Here is a 21,246-nt window from a genome sequence, read left to right as displayed (position 1 = left end):
CTGGAAAACTTTCACTGAGATAAGTCTTATCTGGTACTATACTATAATAGTAAATGCAGCTAGGGTTCAATGTCTTGTGTTCTAATTTATATGCAACGATATTTTATTTTAGTTCAAATGAGGAATTTGGAAGACCGATTTAATATAGATGATAGAGGCTACAGCCTGTACAATAATTACACTGCGCTAAAAAGTATCCTTACACTTGGAAAATAATCGTAATTTTAAAACTAAATCATATTTGGGTAAATTTAATTTAATTTTAATCTAATCCTGTACATTAAGACACCCCATTGAATCCAATGTGACCTCGAGAAGTTTAATACAAGCATTTCATTAGACGAGGGTCCCGTTTTAAAAGTGACAAACTGGTCCTAAACAAGGCGAAAAGATTCCAGCAGTGGAATGGTTTCATCAGTCAAGCTTTTTTTAGTAAAGCAGTAAGTTTATATTTCAGTTTGTTCTTCTCTGTACTTTTCACAACTTTTATTTTATTTTTCAATTCTTTTGTGTCAGTATTCCTTTGTTACTTTTGTTTTAAATTTAAATAAAAATGGCCCACATAGATTAGCTATCCATCACTCTTAAACCAGAAGTCTAGGCCTTGAAATTTCTTGAATAGGCCAATTTGTCACTTTTAAAACTGGACCTTCGTCTAATCAGATGCTTGTAACTTCATTCTTTGAGGTCACATGGGTTCAATGGGGTGTCACAATGTGCAGGATTAGAAAAACTGGCCTATTCAAAAATCCACGGAATAGACTTCTGGCTATGTAGATCCCTGGGAATAAACCAGGCTGTTTGTAGATAGAGTACGAGATAACATGGCTCCTACATCAGATAATAATTAACTGGTGTATACCGGCTATAGTAAAATGGAACATATACTACATGCATGGTCAGTTATTGGTCTTCAATTTAATACTAATTATTGTGCAATAATGAGATATGTCTGAATATTTTTGCCACACCTTTAAAGTTTAACAGAAATAACTTATCCCACGTTTGCTTCATGGTTTATAATGGGCGGCGCTGGTATGAACCCGCTTTTTTAAATTTTTTTTTATCAGTTCCCCGTTTTCCACCTGGGTGGAGTGTGACCAGCGAGATCAAATGCCTTGTCCAAGGACACAACATATGTGGCCCTAATGGGGTTCGAACCCACAACAATGTGACCATGCATGAATTGAATACCCTCACCGTTAGGTCACCGTCCTGGGTCTGCGCTCGATGTGAGAAGCGGGGAGAGAGGTACATAATGGTGATCATTCTTCACTTCTTTATTTCGTTCTATATTACTTCGCAAGAATTGTTGCAAAAATAAGCAAACATGATTTATCATGTGCCTCGGGCATCAGTTCATTGTCTGCAAACCATATTTGGCAGAGTTTCAAGGAGCACTCACTTAGATAACTGCTGTATTGATACTCAGTGGAAATTTAAAATGAGAATTCTTTCAAACCGATGAGAATTGGACAAAACTATAAGAAAGGAATATTTCCTCATTTCTATGAAACTTTTTCTCGTCCAAATGAATGAGAAATACTAATTAACGTGTCAACAACCTGTTACATTATGTTATCATGTTAAATTTTCTCATTTTAAAACAATGTGACAGGTTGTTGACACGTTAATTAGTATTTCTCATTCATTTGGATGAGAAAGTTTCATAGAAATGAGAATTTTTTCAATTTTCATAGCCTTGGCCAATTCTCATCGGTTTGAAAGAATTCTCATTTTAAATCCCCCCCCAGTGACTATTATAAAAACAGAACGATGGGTTAAAGTTTTTCCTCGAATAACATAGACATAGACATATAATACGGTACATATAATATTAAACATCACTAGAATAAACTACGACCCGTGATGGCTGAAATATTATTGCAACAAATATCACCAAAATGGTTGACTGCCAAAAATAAAAATAAATAAATAATTAAAATCGTTAATTTTTGTGAAAGTAGGACATAGGGGCCTATTAAGTATAGGCCTATATGGATCTTCTTCAACAATGACACAATTATTGGCTATCGTGTTTTACGGTCAAAGGTTACAACTTTTTAACGTAAAGATATTACTTGAATTATCGCTGCGTTTCATATCAAAGTGCTTTTATCAAAAGAGCGAATGCGCAGTATCGCCCAGCCGGTCCAGTCGTAGTCCTGAGAGCCAGCAGATGCTGACACAATACGCAACTGCATTCCACTTTTTTCTTTACCAGCGACCCTTGTCATTTCAAACTGGTAACGTTTGTAAAAATTAGATACGTCAAAAGCAATTTAACCGAATTAAAAAAGCATGGGGTGGTGCGGGAAAATCGCAAAAGCTGTTACGCGCAAGAAATTTGTTGTTGCCGATCTTAAGTCCACCCCTCTAGAAAGATGTCTGACGACGGCAGATCTGAGCTTCGTCGGTATTGGATGCATGCTGGGCAGTGGTGTCTATGTTTTGACCGGAGAGGTAGCCGGAGAAATGGCTGGACCAGCTGCCACAATATCATTTGCGATCGCTGGTAAGTGTACATTCCCAGCCAACAATTGAACGTTGTTACGAAAAGTCATACTACGTTGTAAATAGGCTACGTGGATTTGTGAACTCGTACTCGTGTTGTGACAACGTTATTCCGGACGTTGATATAACGTCTTACTGACGTTGTTTCGACGTCAAGTTGTGAACGTATTATTCAAACGTCCCTATTAAGGGACTTTGTAACAACGTATGAATTGCAGAAAGTTAACTTCGGACGTGTTTAAGACAAATACAACGTCATTGCCGAATGTTTCAAAAGGGTTTTTTTTAAATCATGTACATGTACGTTAAAATGACGTTGTTAATACGTCACTGTGCGACGTTACCTTATTACAACCAAAGTACAATGTCAGCGAACGTCGTGAAAACGTAGTGCGTTGGCTGGGTTAATTCTCTTCGGTAATTTAGTAGAGTAAAGATGGTAAAGATGGCCTTATGATTGAAAACAAAAAGGAATATTCTAGGCTTTCTAATGCACCACGTTGCTTCTTGTGCACTTTTGTAATCATGAGAATTTCCATACATGAGGAACAAGGTCCAATGTTGATTTTGATATGTGGAACCATTTTGGATTTGACCCTTGGTGACCGCTTGAAATGTTTGACCGTGTACAACCAAAAAAGTGATATTTTACCGAAAAACATAGGGCCTGCACTTTGGCTCGTTTTTTGCAGGTTTACATGGTCCAATAATCACAAGATGACTGACATGTGGTAACAAAGGAAGCAGTCACTGCAATTTGATTATGTCCCATATGATTGGCCATTCAAGACACCCCTGTGAATATACTATAGCGGCCTTTTCAAAATATAATACCTGTTTGCTTGACTGCATGACAATACCCGGGAACAATACACACAGTATATGCATTGGACAAACTTTTTACAATAAGCATGATAAGTGATGATGTGACCTCCAGATTTATACATCGTTCGTCTCGCACACTGACGACATTTGATTGAATGGACTGCGCCGTGATTACGGTGAAGGACACCGGTTCAAATCCTTTGTTTGGAGCCAATCGATAAAAGCATGCAGGGCCTCTATACCCTATACCCATGTACAGTTTATCCCTTACATAACATATGTCTTGAATACGCTGGCAAAGTTATGTAATAATCGGATTAATACTATATAGCAGTAGGTAAAAACAAGTTTTGAATAATCCGCGCTACAAAGTCCCATTCAGTGATCCCAGCGAAAGTGAAAAAAAAATCAAATTGTTACGTGTATAAATTTTTTAATGAAAAACAAATGGCAAAAAAACAAAACAGGAAAACGACAGTATTGACGAAGTTGAAGCCCCATTCAAATACATGTAGCTAATTTATATACTGTCAGTACCGGTATATAAATTACAGACTCACGTAAATGCATTATTTTTTTTGTCTTAGACACACGGCTTTCGGCTGAACCACTACACTAGCAAGCTATGTTAGCACATCTATGACAATGACGAAAGGTACAAAATCAGCCATAGGCCTTTTATGACCTTTGACATTCTTTTGTGGCGTGGTCTTTCAATTCACGCCGAGTGTCCTTGACAGGTTCGACTATGCTTCAGTGGTCATGAAAGAATTCAAAATATAACCTCTGCCCCAATAATCCCAGGCAATTATCTGAAACTGCTCCTCGGATCATAAGAACTCAGTCCTCAATTAATGATAGTCATAATAATGTCCAAAATATAAAAATTACTGACTATCATTGAAGACTGAGTTCCGCAGTCTAGTATCCAAAATCTGAATTTTGATGACTTTTACGATCGTCGGGATGAAAAAAAAATCAAAAAATCACTGAATGGGCCTTTAGTTCCCTACTCTCCTTACCCTGGCAATATAAATCAAAGAAAAAAAAAGAAAAAAATATAAAACAAGAAAAGAAGCACAGAGCACATCAGACATATCGAATTGCATTCTGAATACGAAGAATGTCTTTCTGATATCAAATAAATTTCATTGTTTGGAATTCACGATATAATACAAATTATGACGTTCATACCGTAAATATGGTACTCAAATTCATTCAAGAAAAGCATGATTACAAGCTATTGCAATCTACCGCGACAGCTCGTCTCACACACATAACAAATGCACTATAGGATCAAATAGGTTGACGACAACGTTTGATTGAATGCACTGCATTGCGTCATGATTACGGTGGTGAAGGACACCGGTTCAAATCCTTTGTATGGAGCTAATCAATAATTTCACGCACATCCTCGATTATTGCCCAATTATTGCCCGGGATGATTGCACACTGTAAAAGAGCTATTGTTATAATGTTTGATGAAATCGTGTTTAACTATAGCTGTGTTCACACATGCACTTTCTTCCTCCATTCTTACGTCAGAAAATGTATTTCTTTTCTATTACTACCTCAAGAAATAAAACAATGAAATAGACAAGGACACGAAAAAATCTTATTGGTGAACAATTGGTAACGGCGTCGAGCGCGCAAACCATGCCGTAGTTCATTTATTCATCATAATATATCTTTTTCTTCTCATATTTTTCTTCTCATATTTTCGTAATATTCAGTCATTCATTTCATATTTGCATAACATATTCATGATCGCGATTATAGATTTCCAACGTAGGTTGACATTGAATATGGGTAAAATACTTAATAAAGTCTCAGATCGCTCAAATCCCGAGGGACTTTGAAGCCAGCAAGGTGGTGGATGAATCGAGTTTAAGATAGGCATTTCTGGCCTTTTCGGTCTTCCATCGTCCATGTTTTGAGATCAGAAAGGATGGGACGTGAGCATTACAAGCAGCTGATGCTCCCCCGGACCTAAGGCTATGAAGGCCATATAACGTAATGTCCGGAACTAGGGGACTGAGTGCATCTAAAACGATCTCACGAGTGCGCGTATAACTCAATGAACTGGAAGAAGGAATGAGACCCGAACGTGTACTGACTAGCCTACGTAAGACAGGCAAAGGTGAATCTGGGGGATCGCCTAACGCTTTGAAGTACCGCTCCGCGACTACCACTGGGCATGTCGGCTTTGAAGTCCTGGCGATTACCACGTCTGCTCCATCCCTATATTGATCCGACTTTGATTTTGCTAGGTGTATAGTCATACGATCAGTTGAAACAGTACAGTCTCTTCTTGTGATCAGACTCAAGTCGTCGAAACGCAGAAAGCCGGCATAACTTACGAAGCATGTGAATAAGACACGGAGGTCGGCCAAGTTTGCGTTGGAATGACCGTGCGAGCTAAATAACTTGACCAACGTGTCTGAAGTGATGGGCTCCTTACGAACGGTTGGAGTTGATCTTAAGCGCTTAAAACCTTGCAAAGCAGTTTTCACCATAGAGTTAGACGTTGGTGAAGGAATACCGGCTAGACCGTGCGCCCAACTGACGGCTGCTGCCGCGGATACCGCGATAGATTTTGGACCTGTGGCAGCGAGGTGTGAAATATAAAGGGAAAAATGAAAAGGGCTAACGGGAAATGTGGAAACTTCACGATTTGATGAAGCCCAGGCCTCCCATTTTTTCCACGAGGCTAAGTATTTCTTTGTGGTAGATGTAGCCTTTGCTGACATGAGAAGGGCTGGAAGATTGACGCTGGCGAGATGTTTTAAAGTAGGGTCTTGAAGCGAAGATGTTAAACATTTCCAAGCACCTGCAAAGCAAAAATAAAGAACAGACACCAATGGGTTCATAACAATGACGCTAATAGCGTCTTGTAGGCATTCAAAACATGCATACAATAACATGTACAAAGGATTAAACTGTAGAACAATCACAAATTGATTGAGTTATTATTAAATTTTTGATCACTTTAAGAGGTTAAAGATGCTCTTACGATGGCTGACCAATTATATATAACAAGTGACAATGGATTCTATGAATATTAAACTGAATGTGAGGTAGGCCTATAAGTTAAAACAGCTCTATGGCTTAAAAAGTGCAGATTCGGTGTTGAGCGACGGGCCAACGACGCGGCGTTGGCGCTCAGTGGCCACGAAAAACCCCCGGGGGAGGAAACGTGAGTGCATCCAGGACGCTCAACGGAGGTGCACTCCCCTGGACCGAATATGTATGAACAATTCAAAGGAAAAAACAAAAAGTAATATGACAAACGAAAAACAAATTTTGGGTGGGTTTGGGCGGGAAATTAGGTGTTGCACGGATGCTTGCTTGACTGAGAGTGAGCTATCAAAAGCGAACCCCAATTGTGGTGGTATGGGTGATTATGTAATCGCCTATTGTGTACCGGTAAACGGTACAACGACCTTTCGTACGCAAACGAAAAGAAATTTCACTTTCTTCCTCCATTCTTACGTCAGAAAATTTATTTCTTTTCTATTACTACCTCAAGAAATAAAACAATGAAATAGACAAGGACACGAAAAAATCTTATTGGTGAACAATTGGTAACGGCGTCGAGCGCGCAAACCATGCCGTAGAGAAACGCAAAAGAAAGGGCAATGTTGCTACTGATACGAGAGTGAACTCATGCGCAATAGAAACGATAGTAGAGCTGATATCAAATAATCAGTCACTCGTGACGAAAAGCCTTTTAGTATCTTGCCTCAAACTGGCTAAATTCATCCAAAAAACGTCAAATATATATGGTGGCAAGCGCCTATAATACATATATCTGCCTCAATATGGCAGTGAAAACAAAGTTCCTCAATGCATACGAAATTACTGCTCGAGTAAGCAAATACCCAAGCTGGTGCCCCAAATAGGCTTAGGTCTAAATGGGTACTTTGACCTCGTGATTATCTAAACACAAGCCTGGCAATAGCCAAGGTCAGAGGCACAAAACCCTCTGTTTATCTTCCTAGGTAAGCATCTATGATCAATTCTCAAAGCTAGCGTCATGAAATTGGGCGCGCTACCGAAAATGGAATTGGGCGTGATGCGTGGTGGGATGAATGAAATATTCAACAATCGCCAATCGTGGATTGATGTGTCAAAATGGGTACCATCAGGGCATATGGATGGCCAAAAGTATGCCGAAGGCCACCTAGGAATAATGAGTGTACCGTGACCTTTACTTTTTCGTAAATGCCTCAAAGAGTGCACTATGAGTGAAACTGGTGGGCACAAATAATTGTTCTCACCCGACCAACTATGACAAAAAGCGTCTACGCCCAATGAGCCGCGGCACCAAAATCTTGAATTGAACTTCCGAATCTTGAAGGTGTCGGGAGAGGCAAAACGGTCAAAAGTATGGGGCCCCAAATAGTATCAATGTAATCAAAATCTGATTGATGAATGGCCCAATCGTCAAAATCTGAAACTCGGCTGATCTTATCAGCAATGGTATTCATATCGCGAGGAACCCATTCTGGCAATAGCACGATGTTGTGCTTCATTGACAATGAAAAAATAGACAATGCCAAGTCATGCAAATGAGGTTTCATGCTACCATGCTCAAGGATACGAGGGACGTTGGTGTTATCTGTGTACCAGCGGACCTTTTCATGTGCTAACTCCTCACACAGTTCAGTAAGCATTTTGAATACGGCTGCTAACTCGCGCCACGTAGAGCTACGTAATTTCTCGTCCGCAGACCATGAGCCATTGATATGCAAATGGGAAGACCCAACAACATAACCACCATAGCCAGAGTCGCTTGCGTCCGAATATACGGTGCGAGTGGGTGTATGTTGATGCTTAATAGCAAAACCATTAAAAGCATTGAGATTAGACTGCCAAAATTGTAATTCACCAGTTACGGAATCGGGAATAACAAAAGAATCTCTCCACGATGACCTCGCCTCAATACATCTATACATGGCACGTGTCAAGAGGCGCGTGACTGATCCAAGGGCAAGGGACATGGATATTATTTGACCAGCGACTGCAGCGAGCGCTTTAATTTGAATCGGTTCTGCACGAGCGTGAGAGACTAAAATATCCTCAATAGATTGAAATAATTTTGCTGTTTTGGTCGCGGGCACCGTAAAGGTTAATGAACGGGAATCAATAACAAGGCCGAGAAATTGTATACTGAGTTGAGGTTGCCATAAACACTTTGTTTTACTGGGAACAAAACCACTTTTGGTCACGCATTCTTTTACAAAAGCGGAGTTACGCAACGCTGATTCTAAATCGCGAGATACAATCAATCCGTCATCTATGTACATAAAAGATGTGATACCTTGTGAGCGCCAATGATATACAAGCGGTCTTGTTAGCTTCGAAAACAAATAACAGGCGCTTGTGAGGCCGAATGGGAGGACTCTAAACACAAAAAATCTAACCTTTGCGTTAGCATCAAAGCGCCAAGCAAATCCCAAATACTTTTGGTGGGGAGGGAATATGTCGACATGGTGGTAACCAGATTCTAGATCAAAACTCGCATAAAATTGATCAAAATCGAGGACCTGCGAAATGTATTTTAAGTCCTCGTATTTAAACTTTGTTTTGAACACGAACTTATTTGGGTGACGCAGATCGAGTACCAACCTTAACTTTTTGCTCTTGGCCACTGTCAAAGGGTTGCAACAATAGGGGGTGAATCTATTTCAATAATACAGCGCTTGCACAACAGTTCCGATATAGCGGAAATGACAAATTGGGGTGATCCAAGCTTGACCTATTGTTCTTTGCATAAAACGGTGGCGGCGTAACAATGAATGGTATTTTATATCCCGAACTTATAACATCAAGCACAAATTCACTTGCTTTCAAATTATCTTTCCAATACAAGTAATGGTTTATCAATCTACCTTGTACTCCTTCCGGTGGTTTAACATCCCCTTGCTGATACTCCCAATCTCTAGTATTTTGCGGCTGTGCTTGGTGGTCCTGACTGCTGCCGCTGAATGATGGATCGAAGGGCGGGGCAGGACGATCTGACGTGGCCTTGTAGCCCGCACTGGAAACAGGTCCGGGAGTCGTTGAAGCTTCGGTAGGGACGAAAAAATGGAGACTGCCTAGCAGTAGAAGCAAAAGAACTCGTTGCGGGTCTGATATATGGCGCAAAAGTCCCTGGCCTTGAATATGCGGCGTTGCTACCACGTTTTTTGGTTGCTGGTTTCTTGGCCGCGGCTGCCTTCTCGGCCTGAAAAAATCAATGCAAAAATTAGCATGAGAAATACGAATGCTTTCATTATTTAAAACATGAGAAAGACGTATCTGAAACTTTGACAATTGGAACGAAATAATTGTATCTCACCTTTTTGATCTTCCTGGCGTCCTCTGGGTCCGAGGCAAGGTTGTCCGTGACATATTCTTTAACTACTCCCCAACCCAGCTCGGAACGATCGGCGAGTTTGATTAACTTCTGACGCTCTTTTATTTCGTTAATGGCGTCTTGCAAGTTGGTCTTTGCCTCATCCACGTCGAGTGTCTCGAGGTTGCTCTGTGCGGATTGGATGTGTGTCAATACTTTTCAGTATGCCTGAACTGTTGCTCGTTTCCTAATCTCTTGAACGCAGGGACCTCAGTGAGCCGCTGTCTTTTGCATTCCTTTTCCACGCGGCTTTCGAGGCTGTCCTTTAATGAGTTAATAGCCGCAAGTACCTCAGCGTGGCTGTTGGGTGGGGCAGCCGGTGGGTTTGGCTCGCCGTCTTGCATAGTTGAAACCAAAAATATACGTGGTAGACACTGGGTTGAAAGAAGAAAATTAGGTGTTGCACGGATGCTTGCTTGACTGAGAGTGAGCTATCAAAAGCGAACCCCAATTGTGGTGGTATGGGTGATTATGTAATCGCCTATTGTGTACCGGTAAACGGTACAACGACCTTTCGTACGCAAACGAAAAGAAATTTCACTTATTACCGGTAATATTTTATCTAGGCTTATGTCCGATCGAATTAAATATTTCCGCTAATCCCTTAGTGCGTCCACATTTGTCGGCAATAGCGCTATACGCTGGCGAAGTTACGTAATAATCGGATTAACTACCATAGCAATAGGTGAATCATGCTGATTAGTTGCACCTGTAAGATTAGTATCTTTGAAAAGACCGGTATTGTATTCAATCTCTGATTGCAGACATACAGGTGATGAGTCAAACCTGCTTGTAGTACAGCGCGAAATGTTCAAAATTGTTTTCACCTATTGCTATGGTAATTAATCCGATAAATGACGTAACTTCGCCAGCGTATGCCGACGTGTTATGTCCGTTAAAGCCTATTACCGGTCATAAATCTCTTCTTTCTACATGAGCATCGGTAGGTATGTCATGTAAGAAAAATGCAAATTCAAAAGTTCCAAAATTAAGACCAATTTTGTATTTATGTAGGTTCTATTATTATTATTATTATTATTATTATTATTATTATTATTATTATTATTATTATTTTAGTTTGACAAGTAGTCCCATTTTACAGTAGACTTAGCTCTATATCGCATTTTATACATGTAGGCCCTACTATGGTGGACATCTTTGAAAAATGACAAAAATAAAAAAAAATTACACTGACTCCCATCATCATGCTATTTTTTTCTTTTTTTGTCCCAAATTTACAAAAAGTCGTCTTCAATAAAATTGCGACCTCCCCTATTTCGGCAGCAAATATTTTATGCCCCCCCCCCCCCCCACCGTTTACACCCCCAAAAAAAAAACAGGCATCAGTCTTTTTGAATAAAATAAACACACTATCTGTAGTCATGCTGTGTTGTGACTCCCTACATTTTGGTCATCAAAATATGTTATGACACCCCTATTTTTCTTTCCGTATATATTTGGGACCCCCTAATCATCTTATAAAATGCAATTGCATGCCTTTCTGTTATCATGCTTATGGCTTAATAAATTTCATCTCCATCTACATCCAGGGCCATACTGCCCCCCCCCACTGAACCCTCTGGGGTTAACATTTGCTACCCCCCCACCCCCCCCCCCCCCCCCGAAACTCGTGTAGGTTATCCCAATAAGGATGGTCAATTGCTCCTGCGCCTGAATTTTTCACCCGATCATGGAGGGTGCGATGGAGAGTTTTCAGTGCCTTTATCACTACAGGTATCTGCTCCCCGACCGTATCGGGACCCCCCCTTGTCATGTAATAGCGTGGCTATCTCCTCCCAAAGCTTTTTTTTTTTTATCCCAGAAATACTTTCCGTGTCTCTCCAAATTTTGAGTATAGCCAATGTTTCCTTGTCATTCCAATTGACCCCTCTATGGAAACGGGAAATCACAAGCAGCAAATAAAAAAAGAAGCTAAAAGGGAAATGTAAGAAAGAACAGATTTTAATGTTCATTTTCAATGATTCTACCTGTTCAGTAATTCTTCCTGTTATAGTGAACGCTCCCATTTACTCATCTAACGGTGATGTCCGAAAAAAATAATCGTATCCCCAGGCCTTGCCGTTTGAGGCGAGCGATCGCTCTCGCTCGCCGCCGCTCGCCCAAACTCGATTTTTAGTGAGCGATTTTCCACTCGCCATAGACACTAAATATCACTCGCTGCGAATCTCCCAAAATCAGCCACTGAATCAGCCATTTCAGTATTTAATCGATGTTAGCGCGCTTCGCGCGCATTTCAACATAAATGTACATAAATACCGTGTCAAGACAGAAACTCTACTTGATTATTTCCTAAATAAGTGATATTTGTGAAAATTCGACCACTCGCCTACAATCATGCTAGCGAGTGATTAACCACTCGCCTTTAAAATCTAAACGGCAAGGCCTGCATCCCGCTAGTTTATATTAATATTTGCAGCTGCAGCCATAAATTACTCTGCTTAAAATTTTCCGCGCGTGATATAGGCCTACTCACAATTATATCCGACAGCCCAATAGTGCTGCGTGTCCACACGTAATTACTATTACCGGACGTAACGTTTCGATCGGTCTTAACAGCTCTTAACTCTGGTCATCTTCAGCCTTAAATTGTCGGATTTAAAGCACATTACGTCGGATATAGTAATTTTTTTTATATCCGACGCTCATTCACACTGCCACTTATTACTATATCCGATACTATTACCGACGTAATTTAAGTCCGGTAATAGTCCGACTGTGTGAACACGACGAGTCGGCAATAGCTCTATGTCCGACGTGTTTATATCCGAGCTATTACCGGTCATAACTAACCGGAAATGGTCAGCAGAGCTAATGTCTCCTTCTCTTGCCAGTTCATTCCTCTATTGCGTTTGATATTCGCACCTGCATCCATGATGATTTTGTTTTATCTCTCACTGGTCACACTATTTATACTCTGCTTCAAATCAGTTGCGCGAGTGATTTAATTTAACCCGGAAGTGTTCTTCACGCTGAATCACGCAGAAAGGTGAAAGGTCACAGTTATATCCGACAGCCTAAAAGCGCTGTTCAGTGTTCACACGTAATTACTATTACCGATCGTAACGTTTCGATCGGTCTTAACAGCTCTTAACCCTGGTCATCTTCGGATTTAAATTGTCGGATTTAAACCACATTACGTCGGATATAGTTATATCCGACGCTCATTCACACTGCCACTTATACCCGATACTATTACCGACGTAATTTAAGTCCGGTATTAAGTGGTTTAAGTCCGACTGTGTGAACAAGGCTTATGTGCTTAAGAAAGGCACAATACAGATAAAGCAGACAGATTTACTACATGTGGTACATGTATATACATATAGGGAATGTGTTCGAATATTACCTAATTATAATAGGGGCGTATCCAAAAATGAATTCACACCCCTTTCAAATGTCGAGCCAAAGTGCAGGCCCTATGTTGAAGTTTTTGTACTATAACTCCCAAACGATTTTAATCCTTGTGATCAGATGAGTAATTTGGTATCTCTTTTAGCAAGATCGGAGCATTTTCAATTTTTGTATGGCTTATGACTTTCCGTGACCTCGAGCGGTCAACAGGTGTCAATTGCAAAATGACTCCACATATCAAAATCAACATTGGATCTCCAACATATCAAAATCAACATTGGATCTCCAACTTGTGTGGACATTCTCATGCTTCGAATAGCAAATGCACAATGGTTCCCAGTTTTTGCAGCTTAGCAGCTGTACTATAGGGACACTTATGCACAATAATGAATAAGAATATTGCACAAACCTATAGCAATGTAGTTTGACCACACTTTGCAATATATCATGCATAGTGGAAATGCCTTTTTTATATTCTGGCAAACGCACCCCACACACTCCCGCATCCCGTCGAACACATGCGCCATAACACACAACCCACCCCATACACCCCCTAGTCTTTTGTCGACAAACAGGGGCCCTGTACTTGCCAAACCCCTGCATGTTTTCTGCTGTAAACCGGGGGCGTTGACCGGTTTTACACAAATTTATACTCATTTTTTGTGACGTCCACGATGATTAAAAAAATACAAAAAGCAGTTTTGTTATGATGAAGCACCAGCAAACCGTACAAATAGACTAAATTAATTGCAGTTAAGAACAGAGTGAGTCCATTCTTATCACTTATTTTTAACCGTCAATATATTTTCCCATTAACAGGATTCGTTGCTTTTTAGCTGCTCTATGCTACCTCGAATGTGCTACCAGGCTTCCTGAGACAGGAGCTTCATACTTGTACGCCTACGTCAGTATGGGTGAACTTCTCGGCTTCACCATTGGTTGGAATGCCGTCATCGTCAGGGTATTGTCCGTCGCTTTCGTCTCTCGCGGTTGGAGCGCTTATTTTGACGATGCAATAGGTGGTCGTATGTCGAATGTCACGGTAGAAGTCATGATGGGTGGGCAAGTATGGGATGCACCTCTTATATCGCCCTATCCAGACATTGTTGCTGGTGTTATATCTCTCTTTGCCTGCGTCCTAGTGGCTATTGGGACAGAGATATCGGCTAAAGCAAATGGTGTGTTTGTATTGCTGAACATCGTTACGGTGTCTTTGGTAATTGTCGTGGCTTTTGTGTACGCGGATTATGACCATCTGACGCAACATGGTGGTTATTTGCCAATGGGTTTTGGAGGAGTACTGAAAGGAGCAGCCGCATGTTTCACAGGTATTGATTACACATTTTGAATAATATCACACATAAGAATTGCGTTTTATTGGAAACATGCCCTGCGGGGCTATTAATATATTGGAACTCCATTAGTTGCCTCACAATCAAGATAAGGTTTCTAGACTGTTGGTATATAATTATGAATTTCGCAGCAGAAGAATTCCTAATTTAATAGAGCAAGGTTAAGTTTTATAATCAGGTTATTACTGGAAGCCGGTACCGTCTGTGCCCTTTACTTAAAAATTTTTTGTTGTTGTTATAATTCGTCTAAGTATTGATTGAAAAATCGTAGATGAGATTAATTTCAAAGCACTTCCAGAAACAATTAAGTTGTTTATGAGGCTCCTGCTTTGCCATGTTGACTTAATATGCATTGTACTGTGTTTCCTCTCCAATCAGGTTATTGTGGATTTGAAGCAATAGCATTTAGTGCCGAGGAGGCCAAGGATCCGAACAAGGGTCTACCCATTGCAATCATTGCTGCCTTTGCCGTGGCAATATTCTCCTACATTGGTGGTGTGTTTGCAATCACTATACTGGCGGATTGGGGAGAAATTAATCCTGCTTCACCGTTTGTTTCTGCTTTCGAAGCAGTAAGTGTGAATATAATGGAATAAAATAAACATGGAGGCATTGTTTCATCCTTCATATAGAGTCATTTGATTTGCTATAGGCCTATAAAATCACAGCATTGATGAAAACTCAAATATTGGAAACGAGTGAGTTGTAAGACAACATTATCTACATTTGTCCTTTACTTCAACACAGTGTGTGAGATGGATCTAGCTAGGATAACCCACCTTATCATCTGGCATAAAGTACATAAATGCTATCTTCAGTAGATAGCACAATTTCAATATATTGCATAATGCTATCTTCAGTAGATAACACAATTTCAATATATTGCATAATGCTATCTTCGGTAGATAGCACAATTTCAATATAATGCATAATGCTACCTTCAGTAGATAGCTAAATTTAAATATAGTGCATAATGCTATCTTCAGTAGATAACACAATTTCAATATATTGCATAATGCTATCTTTAGTAGATAGCACAATTTCAATATATTGCATAATGCTATCTTCAGTAGACAGCACAATTTCAATATAGTGCATAATGCTATCTTCAGTAGATAACACAATTTCAATATATTGCATAATGCTATCTTCAGTAGATAGCACAATTTCAAAATATTGCATAATGCTATCTTCAGTAGATAACACAATTTCAATATATTGCATGTTATCTTCAGTAGATAGCACAATTTCAATATATTGCATAATGTTATCTTCAAAAGATAGCACAATTTCAAAATATTGCATAATGCTATCTTCAGTAGATAACACAATTTCAAAATATTGCATAATGCTATCTTATGTAGATAACACAATTTCAATATATTGCATGTTATCTTCAGTAGATAGCACAATTTCAATATATTGCATAATGTTATCTTCAATAGATAGCACAATTTCAAAATATTGCATAATGTTATCTTCAGTAGATAACACAATTTCAATATATTGCATAATGTTATCTTCAGTAGATAGCACAATTTCAATATATTGCATAATGTTATCTTCAGTAGATAGCACAATTTCAATATATTGCATAATGCTATCTTCAGTAGATAGCACAATTTCAATATATTGCATAATGCTATCTTCAGTAGATAGCACAATTTCAATATATTGCATAATGCTATCTTCAGTAGATAACACAATTTCAATATATTGCATAATGTTATCTTCAGTAGATAGCACAATTTCAATATAGTGCATAATGTTATCTTCAGTAGATAACACAATTTCAATATATTGCATAATGCTATCTTCAGTAGATAGCACAATTTCAATATAGTGCATAATGCTATCTTTAGCAGATAGAACAATGTCAACATATTGCATGATGCTACCTTCAGTAGATAGCTAAATTTCAACATAGTGCATAATGCTATTTTCAGTAGATAGCACAATTTCAATATATTGCATAATGCTACCTTCAGTAGATAGCACAATTTCAATATATTCCAGAAGCTTTCTTCAGTAGATAGCACAATTTCAATATATTGGACAATACTATCTTCAGTAGATATCACAATTTCACTTGCATAATGTTATCTTTAGTAGATAGCACATTTCAATAAAGTGCATAATGCTATCTTCAGCAGATAGGACAATTTCAATATATTGCTTAGCTTAAGCTATCTTCAGTAGAGAGCACAATTTCAAAATAATGCATAATGCTATCTTCAGTAGATAGCTAAATTTAAATATAGTGCAATTTCAATATAGCACAATTTCAATATATTGTATAATGATATCTTCAGTAAATACCACAATTCAAATATATTACATAATGCTATCTGCAGCCGATAACACAATTCCAATATATTGCATAATGCTATCTTCAGTAGATAGAACAATTTCATTATATTGCATAATGCTATCTACAGTAGATAGCACAATTTCAATATATTGCATAATGCTATCTTCAGTAGATAGCACAATTTCAATATATTGCATAATGCTATCTTCAGTAGATAGCACAATTTCAATATATTGCATAATGTTATCTTCAGTAGATAGCACAATTTCAATATATTGCATACTGTTATCTTCAGTAGATAGCACAATTTCAATAGAGTGCACAATGCTATCTTCAGTAGATTGCACAATTTAAATTGCATATCTTCAGTAGATAGCACAATTCCAAAATAGTGTCAAACAACTGCTTTCTAATTCTTCCTCTTTTCCACCAGGTTGGGGCTACTTGGATGGAAATATGCGTCGCAATAGGTGCTCTCTGCAGCATGACCGGTGGCGTCATCAATTGTGCATATTGCCTAGCTCGTGCAATCTATGTCATGGGTAGAGATGGTTTATTACCGGCCTTTTTGGCTCAAACAAGCGAATATTCACATACTCCAGTAAATGCGACAATGTTTGGTGCAGTGTTATCTATTCTACTCAGCGTCTTTGTTAGTTTTGTGGCACTAATTGAGTTTTTGTCATTGGTAGCGTTTGTTGAATTCATCATTGTTGCCATGGCTTGCGTTACTCTGCGATATAGTCCACCAGCTATGGAACGCGGATACCAACGAATTGATGGCGATGATGATGGTGATGACGCAGATGATGAGGATGAAGATGATGAGGAAATTAGCCAAAATGTTGCGACAACAGAACTCAATGGAGAAAATCGCGGTTTTGAAGATAGTTATGATGGCAGGCAATATGACAGCGCCCGCGACGACGAGAAAGCTCCTCTGTTAAAATCACCACCCATATCACCAAAGAAAAGTCCTCAACCTCAAAAAATTATACCACAAAGTGACAATGCACTGAAGCGTTGGGCTGATAATAATCCGACTACTGTTGTGTTCTGCAGTCTTGTAACTGCTATCTTGAGTACATTTGTTGCAGTTATTATTTTGTCATATAAAATAGATGAAATTACCAGTGGCAATGGCTTTGCCATATTTGTACTTGTGGCGTCCATCCTCCTGGCGTTGGTAAGCTGTGCGCCATTTTGGATTTTGAGGCAATATCCAGAAGGGATCCCATTTAAGGTAGGTACTTCACCTATTAAATAATCGATTGTAATCAATTAAATTTTGATCATGTTAGTGGCTTGATGTAAAGGGATTCGCACATGTTGAAAGTTGTATTGGAAGATCAGAAGTAGTAAGTGGGCAAAAATATACGCAGGACCTCTATTATATAGACTACTATAAGTTTAGTTCAAGTTGGAATTTTCTCATAAGCCACTCCGATAGAGATCATCTCCAAAATGTATTTCAAAGCAGCGAGCTGTGTGAAGTTACATGCTTCTTTGACATTACATTCCCTGAGTACACTAATGTGATATTTAGTCCGCACCAAATAGTCATGTGATAAACTCTTTTCATGCTCATTCACCTGTGTAGAAACAGCCTGGGAGCACGTGAAATAGGGAAATCTTTCAGCATAACAAAGAGCAAGCCCCTAAATCTCAGTGTAAAAGCTATGGAGCATGAACTGTCATTTGCATAACAATGAACAACTTTAAGGCTATTAATTATTTTAAACTGTTGTGATTTGGTAGTTCACAGCATCTTATGAATGGTAGTGAGCTTTCGCAAAAACTGCATTGCTCAATTCATAGCGAGCGTGTAGAAGAATTAAAATATCACAGATATACTTTTATAGGTGCTGCGGTTCTTGAGTACCGTTGTAAAGAGGGCTGAAACAACAACACTTTTGTAAAACGTACATAACTCATTAACAACAATAAATTAAGCAAGTTTGCAAAGTATACGACTTTTCCCCATTGCTTTGATAGGTGCCATTGATGCCCATACTTCCACTAGTTAGTTTGTTGTGTAACATTATCCTGATGGTGAGATTCGAACCATTGGCGTGGCTAGAGATGACTGTGTGGACATCCATTGGTAAGTTGGTCAAATGTACATTTCCCATGTTTACATGACTATATTTGGAATCAGCATGAAAAATGCATAAAAATGAGTACAGACAAGCCTAGTATTGGTTCAGTGGTTCTTAAGATAGCTCTTGATATTTTGAGAAAATATATCAAAACCTGGACTTTTTATGTTGAAGCCTATGGCTAGCATGTACAGCATTAACATATCAATTTGTAACTAATACCTCAAATTAAAAATATATATATTAAAAATTATAAAGTTGGTCCCTTTCTTTGGTTAGATATATAGGCCAATAAACGAAACCATCTTTTTAAAATGTTTTTCTCGAGCATTTTTACTCCATTTTCAAATTAAATCGCCCATAATATAATCAGAGCAACATTCTTCCTCTTAAGGGGGTAGTACACCCCTGGCCAATTTTGTGCCTGTTTTTGCATTTTTCTTAAAAATTATAGCACATTGGTGACAGGTGAGATATGTATATTATAGGGGCAAGGACTACAACTACTGTACTGAAAATTCAGCAACTCAAAGCAAGTAGTTATTGATTTATTGATCAAATATTGGTTTCCCCTCATTTTTGACTGTAACTCCACAACTGTTGTCTGTGCTGAAATAAAATTTCCAGTGCAGTAATTGTAGTCCTTGCCCCTAAAATACACATATCTTACTTGTCCTCAATACGCTATTAATTTTTGAGAAAAATGCAAAAATAGGCACAAAATTGGGCAGGGGTGTAGTACCCCCTTAAGGGTGGTCTTAACCCTGGAATTATGGAAACTTTCGGCGGGCCTCATAACTGCTAAATTGTTGTTCTAGAGAATATAAAAGTAGGCCTATACATTTTTTGAATGGCAATGACTTGATGAATTCATCTGTGAGGTCAAATTTGGGACAAGATGCTCATTTTGGAGACCCCCCCCCCCAAAAAAAAACCCAACAAGATGTTCATTTTTGGAGAAAATCCCCCCTCCCTCCAAAAAACCTTTTTTATGGCCCAAAATGTTTCGGTCAACATGACAAAAATTGTTGGGCAAATTTTTTTAATATTAATTTTCAAAAACTAGATAAAAATATATAGGAAGCGGGTTTTTTTGACCAACTTTGAAACGAAAAATGGTCAAAAAATGATCAATTAAAAAAACCCATGAAAAAGCCTAATTTTCGCCCAAATTTCAAATATTTTTGGTGAAATCAAATAAAATATTTTTACTATTCTTCATTTACAGGCATGGTGCTTTACTTTTCATACGGTATACATTTTAGCAAAGAGGGCAAAAAGCAAAAAGAATCCATTCGCATTACGACTATTCGAAAAGACGCGGAACCACCTGAACCCAAAGTAGTAACGAAGCCCCCGGTACCTACGGAACGGTTACTCCAAACTGAACCCCAACACCCCCGTACTCAATCAGTTGCAGTGGTAGTGACAAAGGATGGCAGAACATATTCAACAAGTAGCTATGGCACAGTGGGAATGTAGACTAAGCTGCCTGTCAACATGTCAAGATGCGATGCAGTCCGAGCCATTATAACATCGAGGCTTGATTATGCCAACTCTCTGCTTTATGGTATTATATTACATCGAAAGACTCAAACAGACTTCAACGTCTACAGACCCGTGCTGCCCAGCAAGGCAAAAAAGTATGATCATACCACACCTCTTCTTCATGAACTCCACTGGTTACCAACCCGGGTACCTAGTCGCATCCTTTTCAAGCTGTTAGCCATCGTCTATAAATGTTTCATGGACTCAACAACATCTCCATCTTACATCACTGAACTCATTCATCAGCCTTACATTCCCAGTAGAAGTGGATTACGCTCTGCCCAGGACAACACACTTCTCATTGTACCGCATACATGCACTCTAACTGGTGATAAAGCCTTCTTTGTAGCAGGACCTTTTGGTTAAATACCACTCTTATCTATAACACAGGTTTCAATGGAAAAATAGGTGATTTCAAGCACGATTTTCACATAGGAACTCTCACAGTGAAATGACATTATTCTCAATTAAGAGTAGAAGGATGAATCCCCAAATGACCAAAATTTCAACATATATGGTGACCTAAGACTTCTTTGTTTTAAAGCACTGAAGAGGAAAGACCACAATTTTACAGTGCGTCCTCCTTTTTGTGAACAGATTTTAGCCAACTGGTTGGGGGGCAAAATCGATGTGCAGTGGATGAATTTCGGGGAACTTTTCATCAAAACTGTAAAATAATGGTAGAAAACATGCCTTTCCTGCATGTTACTCTGAAATTTGCACTTTTTTTTACTATACAGCTTGGTATTTTTCAGTGATTTTTAAGCACCTTATGCAGGAAAAAAGTCCCTCTCTTATTTTCACGCACTGCCCAGCACTAATTGG

The 21,246-nt window shown here is 38.9% G+C and overlaps 3 protein-coding genes across 3 annotated transcripts; 2 read left to right on the top strand and 1 right to left on the bottom strand.

The window, feature by feature from the left end:
* The first annotated feature begins 2,301 nt into the window (after positions 1-2,301).
* Positions 2,302-20,522, top strand: LOC140160442 (high affinity cationic amino acid transporter 1-like). Its single transcript, XM_072183678.1, has 6 exons — positions 2,302-2,519; positions 13,931-14,439; positions 14,842-15,035; positions 17,208-18,017; positions 18,770-18,878; positions 20,102-20,522. The coding sequence occupies exons 1-6, from the start codon at positions 2,302-2,304 to the stop codon at positions 20,353-20,355; spliced, it is 2,094 nt and encodes a 697-aa protein (XP_072039779.1). The 3' UTR covers positions 20,356-20,522.
* Positions 5,114-10,083, bottom strand: LOC140160255 (integrase/recombinase xerD homolog). Its single transcript, XM_072183531.1, has 3 exons — positions 9,896-10,083; positions 9,234-9,568; positions 5,114-6,169 (listed from the first exon to the last, which is right to left on the bottom strand). Exons 1-3 carry the CDS (start codon positions 10,081-10,083, stop codon positions 5,178-5,180), a joined length of 1,515 nt encoding a protein of 504 aa, XP_072039632.1. The 3' UTR covers positions 5,114-5,177.
* On the top strand, positions 20,374-20,787 carry LOC140160441 (uncharacterized). The gene has a single exon (XM_072183677.1). The coding sequence runs from the start codon at positions 20,374-20,376 to the stop codon at positions 20,785-20,787; it is 414 nt and encodes a 137-aa protein (XP_072039778.1).
* Positions 20,788-21,246: the final 459 nt, after the last annotated feature.

The sequence above is a fragment of the Amphiura filiformis genome, chromosome 9, assembly GCF_039555335.1.
Source record: "Amphiura filiformis chromosome 9, Afil_fr2py, whole genome shotgun sequence".
Taxonomy (NCBI): Eukaryota; Metazoa; Echinodermata; class Ophiuroidea; order Amphilepidida; family Amphiuridae; genus Amphiura; species Amphiura filiformis.
This window is presented reverse-complemented; position numbering and strand designations above follow the sequence as displayed.

Coding starts and splice junctions, on each gene's coding strand:
- LOC140160442 (XM_072183678.1), top strand. CDS start 2,302: ATGGGGTGGTGCGGGAAAATCGCAAAAGCTGTTACGCGCAAGAAATTT. Junction 15,036..17,207: donor TTGTTTCTGCTTTCGAAGCA/GTAAGTGTGAAT, acceptor CTTTTCCACCAG/GTTGGGGCTACTTGGATGGA. Junction 18,018..18,769: donor CAGAAGGGATCCCATTTAAG/GTAGGTACTTCA, acceptor TTGCTTTGATAG/GTGCCATTGATGCCCATACT.
- LOC140160255 (XM_072183531.1), bottom strand. CDS start 10,083: ATGCAAGACGGCGAGCCAAACCCACCGGCTGCCCCACCCAACAGCCAC. Junction 9,569..9,895: donor CAGTTCAGGCATACTGAAAA/GTATTGACACAC, acceptor TGATTTTTTCAG/GCCGAGAAGGCAGCCGCGGC. Junction 6,170..9,233: donor ACCACCGGAAGGAGTACAAG/GTAGATTGATAA, acceptor TTTGCTTTGCAG/GTGCTTGGAAATGTTTAACA.
- LOC140160441 (XM_072183677.1), top strand. CDS start 20,374: ATGTCAAGATGCGATGCAGTCCGAGCCATTATAACATCGAGGCTTGAT.